The sequence below is a fragment of the Leucopleurus acutus genome (assembly GCF_964270905.1).
Source record: "Leucopleurus acutus genome assembly, chromosome: 6".
Lineage (NCBI taxonomy): Eukaryota > Metazoa > Chordata > Mammalia > Artiodactyla > Delphinidae > Leucopleurus > Leucopleurus acutus.
Genome location: NC_139149.1, coordinates 7,653,648 through 7,668,362, shown reverse-complemented (window position 1 = coordinate 7,668,362; position 14,715 = coordinate 7,653,648). Strand labels below are relative to the sequence as shown.

At 52.6% G+C, this 14,715-nt stretch overlaps 1 protein-coding gene across 1 annotated transcript in view; it reads right to left on the bottom strand.

The window, feature by feature from the left end:
• The window catches only part of LIMS2 (LIM zinc finger domain containing 2), a 35,966-nt gene extending 27,875 nt beyond the window's left edge, over positions 1-8,091 (bottom strand). Inside the window, exon 1 of the mRNA XM_082841453.1 lies at positions 7,965-8,091. Within this exon, the coding sequence (XP_082697579.1) occupies positions 7,965-7,975 (11 nt within the window). The 5' untranslated portion in view covers positions 7,976-8,091. The remainder of the gene's footprint in view (positions 1-7,964) is intronic.
• Between the last annotated feature and the right edge of the window lie 6,624 nt (positions 8,092-14,715).

Here is a 14,715-nt window from a genome sequence, read left to right as displayed (position 1 = left end):
GCCATGGCCGCTGAACCTGCGCATCCGGAGCCTGTGCTCCGCAATGGGAGAGGCCACAACAGTGAGAGGCCTGCGTACCGCAAAAAAAAAAAAAAAAAACAAGCCTCAATAAATTTAAAATGATTGAGATCATAAGAAGCATATTCTCAGGCCACAGCAGAATAAAATTAAAATCAATCATAAAAGGAAAGTTAGTAAATTCACAAGTATATGGAAATTACACAACATACTCCTAAAGAACCAATGAACCAAAGAAGAAAACACAAGGGAATTTAGGAAATACTTTGGAATGAATGAAATGAAAACACAACAGACCAAAATTTATTGGATGAAGCTCAAGTGGTGCTCAATTTATAACCGTAAATATCTACAGTAAAAAAATCTCAAATCAGGGCTTCCCTGGTGGCGCAGTGGTTGAGAATCTGCCTGCCAATGCAGGGGACACGGGTTCGAGCCCTGGTCTGGGAAGATCTCACATGCCGTGGAGCAACTGGGCCCGTGAGCCACAACTACTGAGCCTGCGCGCCTGGAGCCTGTGCTCCGCAACAAGAGAGGCCCCGATAGTGAGAGGCCCGCGCACCGCGATGAAGAGTGGCCCCCGCTTGCCACAACTAGAGAAAGCCCTCGCACAGAAACGAAGACCCAACACAGCCCTAAATAATAATAAATAAATAAATTAATAAAAAAAAAAATCTCAAATCAATAAGTTAACCTCCCATTTTAAGGAACTACAAACAGATTAGTAAACTAAACTCAAAGTAAGCAAAAGGAGGAAATAATAAGGATCAGAGCAGAAATAAATCAGATAGAAACTAGAAAAAAATAGAGAAAATCTATGAAACCAAAAGTTGGTTCATTGGTAAGATCATCAAAACTTAACAAATCTTTACCTAGTCTGACCAAGAAAAAAAGAGAACATTCAAATGACTAAAATTCAGAATGAAACAAGGGACTGAACTTAGAGAAATTTAAAGGATTGTAAGGAAATACTATGCACAATCATATGCCAACAAATTAAATAACCTAGTTGAAATGGACAAATTCCTAGAAAGATATAAATTACCCAAACTGACTCAAGAAGAAACAGAAAATCCAAATAGACCAGTAACAAGTACAGGGGATAGGTTAGTAATTTAAAAAAAAAGAAAAAGAAAAGAAACTTCCCACAAAGAGGACCCCAGGACCAGATGGTTTTATTAGCGAATTTTATCAAATGTTTAAGTAGAATTAACACCAGTCCTTCACAAAAATCTTCCCAAAAATCAACCAAGAGGGAACACCCTAACTCAGTGAGGCCAGTATTGCCCTAATACCAACACCAGAGAATGACATCACAAGAAAACTACAGATCGATATCCCTTATGAATACAGGTGTCCTCAACAAAACTGAATCTAGAAGCCTATAACAAGTATTATACAACATGACCAAATGGGATTTATCTCAGGAAGATAAGGTTGTTTTAACATTAGAAAATTGATACAATACATCATATCAGTAGAATAAAGGGAAAACACCACATGATCATCTCAGTGAATGCAGAAAACACACTTGACAAAATCCAACACCTTTCATGATTAAAACAAAAGAAAACAAAACAAAACTCAAGGATCTAGGAATAGAAGGGAATTTCTTCAAACTGCAAAAAAACCACAGCTAACATCATACTTAATTGTAAAAGACTGAAAGGTTTCCCTCTAAGGTCAAGAACAAGACAAGATATCCAGCCTTCTCATTTATTTTCAACATTGCACTGGAGGTTCTAGCAAAGACAACTAGGCAGGAAAAGAAAATGAAAGGCATCCAGATTGGAAAGAAGGAGTAAAACTATCTCTAATTGTGCATCACATTTTCTTATATATAGGAAACCCGAAAGAACTCCCCCCTGACACACACACACACACACACACACACACACACACACACACCTATTACAGCTAGTAAATTAATTCAGCAAGGTTGCAGGATAAAAAACAATATACAAAAAGTCACTAGCAATGAGCAATCTGAATATAAAATTAATAAAACAATTCCATTTTTAATAGCATCAAAAAGAAAAAAATACGGGGCTTCCCTGGTGGCACAGTGGTTAAGAATCCGCCTGCCAATGCAGGGGACACAGGTTCCACCCCTGGGCCAGGAAGATCCCACATGCGTGGAACAACTAAGCCCATGCACCACAACTACTGAGCCTGTGCTCTAGAGCCCGCAAACCACAACTACTGAAGCCTGTGTGCCTAGAGCCCGTGCTCTGCAACAAGAGAAGCCACCACAATGAGAAGCCCACGCACTGCAACGAAGAGTAGCCCCTGCTTGCTGCAACTAGAGAAAGCCTGTGCACAGCAACAAAGGCCCAACACAGCCAAAAATAAATAAATAAGAAAAAATACTTAGAAATAAATTTAACCAAAGAAGTGTAAGCCTTATACACTGATAACTATGCAACATTGTTGAAAGAAATAAAAGAAGACCTAAATAAGTGGAAAGGCATCCCATGTTCATGGATTAGAAAACGTAACATTGTTAAGATAGCAATACCTTCCCCCTCAAATGACCTATGGATTCAACACAATCCGTATCAAAATTCCAACTGCCTTTTTTACAGAAATGGGCAGACTAATCCTAAAATTCATATGGAAATAAATGCAAGGGACTCAGAATAGTTGTTCAAAACAACTTGAAAAAGAACAAAGTCAGAGGACTCACATTTCCCAATTTCATAACTTACTACAGAGTTACAGTAATCAAAACAGTATGGTACTGGCATAAGGATAAGCACGTACATCAGTGGAATTGGATTGAGAATTCAGAAATAATCCCATACATCCAGGGTCAATTGATTTTTGACAAGCCTGCCAAGACAATTCATTGAGGAAAGAATAGTCTTGTCAACAAATGATGCTAGAACCACTTAATAACCACATGAAAAAGAATGATTTTAAACCTCTACTTCAGGTCATATATACAAACTGACTCATAAAAAATAAAAAATAAATAAAAACTGACTCATAATGGATTGAAAACTGAAATATTAGAGTTAACACTAAAGAACTCCTAGAAAAAAACATAGGTATAAATCTCCATTGATTAGGTAACAGTTTCCTAGATATGAAACCAAAAACTCAAGCCATCAAAAATAAATAGGCAAATAGGACTTCGTCAAAATTTAAACTTTTGTGCATTGAAGGACACTATCAGGCAAGTTAAAAGACAATCCACAGCAGAAAGTATTTGCAAACCATATATCTGACGAGTGTCTAATATCCAATTTTCAAATGGGTACAGAATTTGAGTAGACATTTCTCCAAAGAAGATATACAAGTGGCCAATAAGCACCTGAAAAAGTGTCCAACATCACAAGTCACTAGGGATATAAAAGTCAAAACTATAATGTGATACCACTTTACACCTACTAATGCAGATAATGATGTATTAATTAGGACGTGGAGAACTGGAACCCTCACACGTTCCTGGTGGGAATGTAAAAATTGTGCTGTTACTTGGAAAACAGCTTGGCAATTCCTCAAAAAATTTAACACACAGTTACTATGTGACTCAGCAATTCCACTCCTAGGTGTTTGCTCCAGAAAGTAGAAAATATATATAGGGATGTTCACAGCAGCATTATTCATAAGAGCCAAAACTGGAAACAATTCAAGTGTCCACCACAGGTGAACATATAGACAAAACGTGGTATATCCATATAAGGGAATATTTGGCTAAAAAAATGGAACAAAGTACTGATTCATATGACAACATAAATGAACCTTGAAAACATGATGCTAAATGAAAGAAGCCAGGCAAAAAAAAAAAAAAGTGACCTAATGTACGGTTCCATCTATGTGAAACGCCCAGAACAGGCAAATCTGTAGAGACGGAAAGCAGACTAGGAATTGCCAAGGGCTGGGGGGGGGGGGGGGGGGGAAATTGACTGCAAATGGGTTTCTTTTGGGAGTGTGAAACTGTTCTAGAATTAGTAGTGATGGTTGCATAATGTGGTGAATGTACTAAAAGCCACTGAACTGTACACTCTGAAACAGTGAATTTCATGGCATGGGATTCCTATCTCAAATGTTTAAGCAGCACACACGTAGCGATGAATGCAACTATGTCACTCACTAGGGCAGAGACAAGGGCCAGGGCAGCCACCAGCAAGGCATGAGATGGCGCTGCCTCTCCGGCTGGGTGGTTAGTGCCACCCCCAGGGGAGCCAGCGACACCACCACAAACAGCCTCTCCGCCAGAGTCAACCTCACTGGGGGGCCGAAGACGACTCGCCCAGATCCTTTGCCTGAGATGATGAGTGGTGTATTCCAACCTTCTTGCCTCACGGGAAATTCGAGTAAATAGACATCATCAGAAATTCAGAAGATCGGAATAAACAGAGCAAGGAGCACAGTTCAGGGACCTCCCTCTGCCCGGCTCCCCACCTAGAAATGAAGCCCCCAGGAAGGTTTAAGTGAGAATCTGCGTGTGGTAGGTGGGAGCGGGGAGCAGCAGTGTCGCCGGAGAGGCGGGCCAGCCGCCGTGCAGGGAACGCCTGGTGCCTCTCCACAGGTGTGCCCGGGCCACCCTGGGCCAGATCACACTGCTGACTGCTCAGTTTTCAGGAATTTCGTGAACTGCTTCACATCACGTGGGTAGCTTGAAGTGAGCCCAGGTAGAGGTGTTGTTATAGCACGGAACTGGGCACACACTACAGGTCAGGCCAGCCAGAGAGGGGAGTCTACACTAGAAGCAGAGGAAAAGGGAGGCGGTGAGGGGCCATGGGCGGGGCCCAGCCTGGGGCTCAGGCCTCAGCTGCACATCCCGTGTCACCTGCTTCCCACTGTGCTTAAACCCTTGACTCCATCACAGCCCCATGTGCTGTCCTGAGGGCTCTGGCTGCCACCCTAGCTGCACCTCGGCAGGTTCCTCTGCTGAGGGGGTCACTGGCCGTATTCCTGAGGAGGGTGGGGAGCAGCTGGGAGCACATCGGGGTCGGGGGAGGCTGGTAGGTGTGAGGAGAGGGCTCTAGCAGCCCCACTCTGCACCACACCGAGCGTGGGACCCAGCTGCCATCTGGCAGTCTCTGCGGATGCCGGTCATGCGGTGGGTGGGACTTGGTGGGTAGGCCAAGCCACTGAGTCACACTGCTGCGAGCACCAGGTCCCAGGCTCCCTCTGGAAGACAGCTGCTGCCAGGCCAGGTCCCTGGGTAGGGGACATAACCCACTCGGGCTTGAAAACCGGTGACGCCAAAGGCCCCTTCAGCTGGAACAAAGATGCGGTGTTTTTAAGGTCCGGAGTCCCCAGGGCTGCAGCTGGGGCTGAGCCTCTTCCCACAGCACAGCTGCTCCCTAGGCAACCACGCCCACGTTCCAGGCCTCATTCACTCTTCCGCCCTAGCTCAGCCCTCTCCTGGGCTGCAGGCCCTCATGTCCAGTCTCAGGGTTTGCCCCTAGACTCACCACAGCTCTTCGAATGCTTCATGGCCCAAACTAGCTCTGTGTCCACTCCCACACCTGCCACCACAAACTGGGCATCACCTTCCTGGATCCGTCCTGGGTCCAGACTCCACCCCCCAGGTCCCCTGAGTCCGTCTATTCGTCTCCAGCCCCATGGCTGCCAAGCAGAGGCTCTCCCGTTTCTTGCCTCCTGGCCAGTCTCCTTCCCCTTCTCTTCCTCAGCAGCCCCAGGCATGGGGTGACATGCCTGGTCATGCATGTCACCCCAGGTCACTTCAGTGGCTCCCCACTGCCCTCCCTCTGGTCTCATCTGCTCCAGTCCCACGGAGGGCTGGGACTTTACGCCGTTGGCAGGGACAGCCCCAGAAGGTGCATGAGGCGTACAAGGACGGGGTCGTTTCCAAAGGTCAGCCTGGTCTGGGCAGCAAGGGATGATGTGTGGAGAACCAGCATCCAGGTGTGAGAACTGCCCTGGCATCTCGTGGGGGCAGTGGACGTGTGGAGGGCATGGTGGTGTGAAAATGAAACTTCACAGCTTCTGGGACAGGAAAAACCTCGCCCACCCCAAAGACTGAATGTCCATTGCTCTGCCAGCCTGGCCCCTATGCCTGTGTGGGGAGGGGAGGCTAGCCAGCCCTGGCATGGACGCCGCATGTGGTAGGCAAACTTCAGAGGAGGGTGGAACACTGTGCTCACAGACCACTCACAGCTTGTGAAAAACAAATGAGCACGAGAATACACCACAAGAAAAGAAGAAAGCCACCAAAATGTTCCTGAGGGCATTTCTGAGGAGTGGAACTGCTGGTGTTTCCTTTCTTTCTTCTAATGTTTCTGTCACCTTTTTTGTTTCTGGGTTTTTCCAAACTCTCTAAGATGAGCAGTTTTACTTTCACAAGGAAGAACCCGACTCAGTGTTTTCCAAGGCTCACTCTGGCCCCTGTGTCACTTGACGACCAGCATCTTTCAGGCTCAGGGAGCCCACTGGAGCCAGGCAGCAGCTGGGGCAGGCTGGCCTCTGCTCCCCCACCCCCACCCCCCGCCTGCCTTCCCAGCTTCTCCTGCCGGGCTGCGTCTGGCTGACCCGACGGCCCCCTCTCCCTGGAAGACCCCTGGGACTCAGGGTTGAGAGGACTCCTGCTGAGGGAACAGCGGTGCGTCAGGGTTTCTGCCTCAACGCCCACCCGGGGAATCTGGGCAGAAGCTGCTACAGAAGCTGGCACCCTGCGGCTCTGCCCTACGATCTCTTCTGCGCCTGGAGAACCACCTGCCACGCATCCCACCCCCACCCCACCACCCATCTGTCGCTGCTCCTGATTCCGTCCCTGTCCTTCTCTCTCCCTTCTTTTCCCCGGAAGCTCTGAGGGTGTGGAGCGAGGCAGCCGCAGGGGCGCCCTGCGAGGGACCGGAGGACACGAGAGCACTAGGAGGGGTGAGCGCTGGCTTTGTCCACAGACTTGGGTCGGGACAGGAGGTCTGGGAAGTGGGCAGCAAATCGCATATGAAGCACAGGACTCCCCAGGTGACAGGATCCGTGCTGGTTCCTGGGGCTGCCCTAAGACTCGGGGCCACAGCCTTAATAGCGATCAATGTGCCCCTGCAGGCTGGGTGACCGCCCTGCACATCACCTAGGTTTGGGTCCACCACCCTGTCCCGAGTGGCCGCTCCCCATTCCTGGGCACTGCCTCTCCAAGCCCCTTTCCCCAGCAAAGCCACAGGGTGCCCTCCACCCTTCCGCCGAAGTCAAGGGGTGGTGAAGAAGAGCATCCTCCTCCCAGGGATTGGCTGGAAGGGGGCGCCCGGACCTCAGAGACCAGCCCCTCCCACGCAGCCGTGAGTCACGCACTTGTACCCAGCCACGTTCCAGAAAGGGCCGCAGAGGCCAACACTGGCCGGGAACTGGTGGACATGTGACTGGCCTGGTGAGTCACTCGGGCTCTGTGGCCTCAGTCACCCCATCTGTGCAATGGCCACAAGGGGTATGAGAGCAGAACCTGGGCCAGGCCTGGAGGAGTTTCCTGCCCCCAGCCTATCCCCGCGCAGCCTATGTTTGCGGGCAGCTCTGGCCAGGCCCCCAGACAGACCTTTTACCATTTTCACCATTCCTGGCTTACAGAAGGCTCCAGAGCTGAGGCCTCACAGGATCACACAGGGAAGCTGGTAGAAGCCGACAGCCTGGGTTTTGACGCCTTGCCCTTTAGTTGCTTGTGACCTTGAGCAAGTCCCCGCCCCTCTGAACCCTGAGCCCCGGTTCTCCGGAGGGGGCGGGGCTCACGGCCCCGTCGTGCGGGCAGGCGGTTCGGGGGACGGAACAGGCCCTTCACCTGTCGCTGCCAGGGGCCGGCGGGAGGGCGGGACGCGCGGGGCAGGGGCCGCTGACCGGACCGGCGCTGCCGCCCGGGAGCGGCCGAGGTGGAGGGGACGCGCGAGGCCGGCGTGCGGGAAGGGCTCCGGGCGTGCGGGGGGTCCTGTCGCGCAGCCCCCCTCCCTGGCCAGCGGCGCCCTCCGCCCGGGGGCAGTTACCTTCCCGTCATGGTGGCCGAGCGCGCCGAACCGGGACCGCCTCGGGACCCCCAGAGCCGCCGCCGCCGCCGCCGCCGCCGCCCGCCGAGCGCCCTCCCGCAGGTCCGCGCGGAGCGAGGAGACGCCCAAAAAAGGCCGGGAGCCGCTCCGCCCGCCGCCCAGCCCAGCCCGGCCCAGCCCGGCCCAGCCCGGCCCAGCCCGGCCCAGCCACCCGAGCGGGAGGTGGGGGCCGCGGCCGGAGAGCTGGGCGGGGGGGGGGGAGGCGCCCCGCCCACGAGGTGTGGGCGGGGGCGGGCGAGGCGCTGGGAGCCCAACGCTGGAGCGCTGGGAGGGGGGGCGCCGCGCCACCCGCGCCGCCTTGTCTCGGGGGACACGCGAGCTCGGCCTGCGGCGGGCGCGGGTCACGTCCTCCCCGCCGGCTTCGCCCGCCACCTCCCGGATTCCGGGCATAGCTTTCCTTTAAAAGGGAGGGAAGTTATAATAAACGCGAACGAGCCCCCTCGCCCCGCCGGGGCGCCCCACCCGGCGCTCCCCCTCCGCTGTCCCAGGCCGCCCTGGAACGCGAACACACGCAGGGGGTGGGAGGACGGTGGAGAGAGCGGCGGTGCTGAGACCACCTCCCTCCCCGCTGGCCCCCAAGCCCGGAGTCCCCGCTGCGGCCCCGGGCAGGAAAGGGGGTCACCTTCGCGCTTTAATTCCGCAGACGGATGTTTCTGGGCACCGACTCCCTCCCGGGGCACTGGGGACTCCCAGTCCACGCAGTCTCGCCTCCAGGGAGGTCAAGGTCGAGAGGCGCCCCTCGGAGTCAGGAGCCAGGTTCTGCATACTTAGATGCCAGGCCAGGAGATTACCTAGTGCCCTCCCCAGGAAATTACCATCTCATCCAAGTCTGTGAGCAGCCCCCTAACCCAGCAGAAGGTACTTTGTAAAGACAGACCAAACGCCGAAGTTGGGGAGGAGGGCCAGGTACTACTCCTCCTGCCTGTGATGAAGCGCTCGCTATTGGTAAGCTGAAGAGCCATTAAAGTGACCTGGCGATATAAAACCATTTAGGGAATCTATTCTGAGAAAAGTATTAAACAAACAAACAAAACAAAAACCTCACTCTGCCTAAAGGCAGATATTTCTAGCGGGGCTGTGGAGTGTAGCTCATAATTGGAGACGGCCCAAATGACACCGTCGGGGGGGCGTGGGGGGGGGTGGGCAGAACTGAGCAGCCTGGTCTATTAACCCGACTGAACGTCGCGCATTACTTCTTGGCAACAAAGACTATCTAGAAATGGCCATGCAAAATAGCAACCTATGAATAAACAGGGGAATTCAGAAAGACGAATTGATACTACCGTGCAGCCTTATATCTGCAGAATAAGCTTGGAAAAGGCACCTGTTCCTAAGTAGCTGATATCTTGAAACTAGTGTGGTTTGCAGTTGTTCTTTTTGCGAACGTGTCTTAGCTGATTCACTGTAATTTGATGGTTAAGTGTAAAACGTGGATGATTTCTTGGGTCGTCTGCCTGTTGAGAGACAAATGCTTTCCATAACTGCGAACACAGAGAAGCAAGTGCGCTGGGGGCTGTGCACCAGAAATGGACTGGATGCTTAAGCGAATACTGGGGTCCTGTGGGAACCAAAGGGGATGAAAAGTAGACGGCAAAACACCAAAGGGACCTGCTCCCTACCTTTGGGGATCCCATGCCTGCCCTCCAGCCTTCCAGCCTCCCTTTGTACTGTTGCTGAGCAGGAGGCTATCTGCCTGTGGCCAGACCAGAGCCCTCTGCTGCTCACCCATCGTCCAGAGTGCCTCTTCCCTGTGCCAGGGGCAAACTCAGCAAGAGCTGGGTGACGACTGTGGCACCGTTCAGCCCCACTGGAGACGTGGAGCCTCCAGGAGTCATGGGCCAGCCTCCTACAGTGCACCTACAGGTCAGATTTGCAAGAAAGAGCAGGCAGTTGCCTGGCAGTGGTTATTCAGATGTTCACTCACTCATCACCCCTTCATTCAAGACTGTTCATGGTGTATCAGCACCAGGGGTACAGCTGTGAACAAGAGGACCTGGGCCAAGCTCTCACTGAGTTTAGCTGGGGGTGGGGAGAGACTGTGAACAAACATGATTTTAGACAGGGACAAGTGCTGCCGAGAAAAGGCAGCGTGCGGGCTGCTTTAGAGTGGACGGGCGAGTGGAGGTGACGCTTGAATGAGGAAGAGTTGGCGGAAAAAACAGCAAGTGCTGGGTTTTTTTGTTTGTTTTTGCTTTTGTTTTTTGCTGCCCTGAGGTCAGAAAGAAGGTGGTCTGGAGAGCGGGAGGGCGGGGCATGGGGAATAAGGGAGAGGGTAGGGCCAGAGTGCAGGGGCGGAGTCTAAGCAAGGACGGACAAAACACTGACACCAATGTGGATGAATCTCCGCACGTGACTCTGAGTGAAAGAAGCCTTACGCAGAAGAGCTCCTGCTCCATTTATATCAAGCTCTACAGCACAAAAACTAGCCAGTGGTGGAAAAAAGTCAGGATGGTGGCTGCCTCAGGGTGTGCGTGGGGGGCAAGGGTTGGCTGGAAAAAGACATGAAGAAACTTTTGGGGGTGATGATAATGTTCTATATCTTAATAGGGGCTTGGGTCACACAAGTGTATGCTTTTGTCAAAAATCATGAAATGTACAGTTAAGATTTGTGCATTTAATCTTGAGAAAGAAAAACAGAGCTGGAGGAATCAGGCTCCCTGACTTCAGACTATACTACAAAGCTACAGTAATGAAGACAGTATGTTACTGGCACAAAAACAGAAACATAGAGCAATGGAACAGGATAGTAAGCCCAGAGATAAACCCACGCACATACGGTCACCTTATCTTTGATAAAGGAGGCAAGAATATACAGTGGAGAAAGGACAGCCTCTTCAATAAGTGGTGCTGGGAAAACTGGACAGCTACATGTAAAAGAGTGAAATTAGAACACTCCCTAACACCATACACAAAAATAAACTCAAAATGGATTAAAGACCTAAATGTAAGGCCAGAAACTATCAAACTCTTAGAGGAAAACATAGGAAGAACACTCTGTGACATAAATCACAGCAAGATCCTTTTTGACCCACCTCCTAGAGAAATGGAAATAAAAACAAAAATAAACAAATGGGACCTAATGAAACTTAAAAGTTTTTGCACAGCAAAGGAAACCATAAACACACGGTTGCACATCCCAGGGAAGGTAGTGGGGGAGTGGGCACTGTGAACCTGGAGCTCAGAGAGGTCCCATCTCTGCAAAGATGTGGAAGGTTTGGTGCAGATGGAGTTTCAACCCTGGGGCTCATGAGGTCACTGAAGGTGTCTGTGCTGAGCCAGGAGCCCTCCAAGGGTGAGAGGTCAGAGGACCAGGGAGTGAGGAGGAGAGGGGTGAGGTATCACAGAAGCCCGGAGGGTATGACTGCTCCCATGTGCAAGCTGCTCTGGTTGCAGGACAGGGAGGGACCTGGGTTTGGTGTCAAGAGCAGGCCCGTGCGTGTGAGGGGACCTGAGTCCAGCTGGAGGGGTGCGGTGGGACCCTGCAGTGCCCCACTCCTAGGAGCACTCCTCACTGTGGCCATGCAGGCGGTGCTCCCCTGCAGTGGGGCATGCAGCACCCTAGGGGGAGAATGGAGGTGACAGAGAACGTTATAGCTGCTTGGAGAAATCCTGCTCTAGGGGAGCAGAGACGTGGGAGGGAGGGAGGGGGAAAGGGTGCAGTTCGGAGGCTGGGGTTTGACAGGGAGGGAGCCCCTGATGACACTCAGAAGTGAGGCGTGAATCACCCACTTAATGTGATGATTCAGAGCATGACAGATGAGGCTTTGAGACAGGCAAGGCTGAGCCACAAAGCAAGCAGTGGAGCGACACGGGAGCTGTCCTAGAAGGGAGGCGTGGGGTCCCCCCCCCCCCGGGCGCAGGCTCCACACCTTCTGGGCATCTGTGAGCACCCCCTTCCCAGGGGTTTCCCTGGCTGCCCCGCCCATCCACCCTCTCACTCCCCACTCCAGCCCAGCACCACACCTGAGCTAGCCCTGTGCCCAGGGGTCCCATGGTGGGGGGCTGGGGGTCAGGGGGGCCAAAGGCTGAGGCCAGTGGGAACTGGGGGTCTCCAGGCGCCTCGAGTGGCCTCTCTAGGCCAGGGCCCTTCCCCCATGTGGCAATGGGACGGAGAAGGAGGTCTCAGGGTCTCTCCTGCCATGGGCCTTCCCAGCAGGCAGGACGGGTGTCACGGCCCATGTGATGTGAGGGCCCCAGGGGTCTCTCCCCCTGCGTCTGGTCTGGGCATTTCCCTCTCAGGGTGTTGGGGGTGGTCAAGCACTGGTCCTCGTAGGGTAGGAATACATTACTCAAATTAGCCAGCTCTTTCGAGTGTAAAGTTTGTTCCAGAAGTGGCCTGAGAGAATCCCTGGGGAGGGCCAGGGAAGCACCTGGACTGTTCCAGCCGGAGCCTCTCCCCAGCCCAGGCTTCCCAGGCTGAGACATGAATAGCGGGCAGCACACCCACAGACACCAGAACATTTGTCATTTTGACAAATACATTTTTCCATTTTAAAATGTGAGCGTGCCCTCAGAACACACCGTCTGACCAGCACAAAATGTCCTTACTTCTTCTTGGACCACGCAGCGCTCCATGAAATAAGCCGGTGGAATCGTAACCCACTAATTCTTGTAACACTTGTAGAACAGAGAGACCCAGAGCCCTTCTTCAGGGTAAGGAGAACACAGGACCCTTCTTCAGAGTCTGGTTTACTCAGGGGTGTTTTTGAGCCAAGGAGCTTCACCACTCATGGCTCGGCGGCCTTTCCAGAGACTGCCTGCCTTGAACTTTGAAGAGAAAAATGCATGTCACTCTTACCTTGGCTCTGGGACGGACTTGACTCCCGAGTTTGGAACAAGAGGGGCCAGAGAACAGCCCCCAGCAGGCATTCAGCAATGCCACATTTTTGCACCTCAAACATCATGGCCTCCGTCACCCGACAAGAAACCACCTGTGCACGGTGACCACAGAGTTCTTCACCTGCAGGGTCCCCAGCCTCTCCCTGCTTCTAAAACCACCTTTCTTCCATGCGCCGAGGTCTGTTTCACCTTCCCTTTTCCACGAGGACGACCAACCGCCAACCTCCCCATGGGAGCATCTCCATCCCGTGTGCAGAATAAAGATCGGCTGTGCCCACGCCCACCCGCAGCCTGTCCATCCTGGGCCTGCCCAGCAGGAGGCCCAGCATCCGGCCGAGGTAAGCCGGGCATTCCCCCCCAGGGCTGCTTCCTTTCCCCCGTAGCGACATTGGCGTGACCACTTAGAAGGCATCAAGGGAATGGCAGGGAGAACCAGGAACAGGGCCCCACGCACATCTCCAGAGCAAAAAGCACCACTCGCTGGGCACCACGCAGCGTCTCTACCTCAGAGGGCTGAGTCGCCACCCGGCCTCGTCCTGCTGCTTCCATCGCCGAGCACCGCCCGCCACTTCTCTGGGGAACAGCAGCTGCCTGGCCCTCCTGGCGTGGCCACGTGGAGAAGGCCTGGGCAGCCCCTGGGAGTGTCCAGTCACCACGGGGTACCCAGGCATTTCAGCCCCATCTCTCCCTGGACAGGAGGCTGGGCTGGAGCTGGCGCTGGGGCAGGAGGCCCTTCTGGGTTGGGGAGAAGATGGAGGAAGCCGAGGAAGGAAGGGCCGGCCTCCCTGGGGAGGTGCCTGCTGGGTGGGCCATTGAAAGCCTATTCCCTGCCGGCGGGGAGCCAGGGCTGCAGAACAAATGGAGCGACAGCTGTCCTCTGAATTCAGAGGGGCCAGCAGAGGCGCAGCCGCCCCTGCTAAACTGAGCATTCACTAAACTGGCTTCATGAGCCCCTGGGAAGCCTGATGCTTAGAACAGGTACGCAGGCCAAAGCCACCCCGCGACAAGGGCACAAGAAGAGAGAACCTGCAACCACATGGAATAACCCAAGACCGCATACTAAGACACCTCCCTGCCAGTTACTGTTTCCCCGAGAAGGAAAGTCTCAAGATGATTCATGTCAAATCAGTTATAATCTTCTGCTATAAAACTTTCATTGTATTGGGAAATGCCCAGAAGTAGAAAGAAAGTTGAAAGAAGAAAAATTGAGCCGCACCATCCAAGATGGGTGCAGACGACACCTTTGTTCCAGTCTCACTTGGGCAGAGTTATTTGGTGATCTGCTTGCAGAGTTATCTTGTGCTCCTTTTGTGTTTGCAATTCCATGCTCTGTTTCTTCACGGCAGATGGCCGCACTGATGGGCACTCAGCAGGGCAGCCCCAGTCGTCCAGCTCTGGGCATCAGTCACACTGCGTAGTACCTAAACGCTGCTCCGGGATCTCCCTGGATTTGCGCTGCTGGCTAGGGGTGGGCCGGCATGCGTGTGCACAGCTTTCATGAGGATGACTGGTCTTCGTTTCTCAATCAAACGTTACACCCCTGGGGGTTGGAACTGTTGAACTTTTACACAACATAGCACCCAAGAGGGCCAGCTAGATCTAGAGCAGGCGCTCAGCCGTTTGCCGGAACCGGTGATGTTATACTGTATTGACATGTTGTTTAAAATGACTTGCCGTCACGCTATAAATACGCTAGACACCAGAATGTAAACTCTCCCGGAACAGGCTCCTGCCCTGTTCACTGCTCTGCCCCCTGGACCAAGGACAGGGCTCTCTCTACTCAGAGAAGCTGTCAGTAAATATTTGTTAAATGAACATTGTTTTAAACATTCTTGGTCAGTTTTATACACGT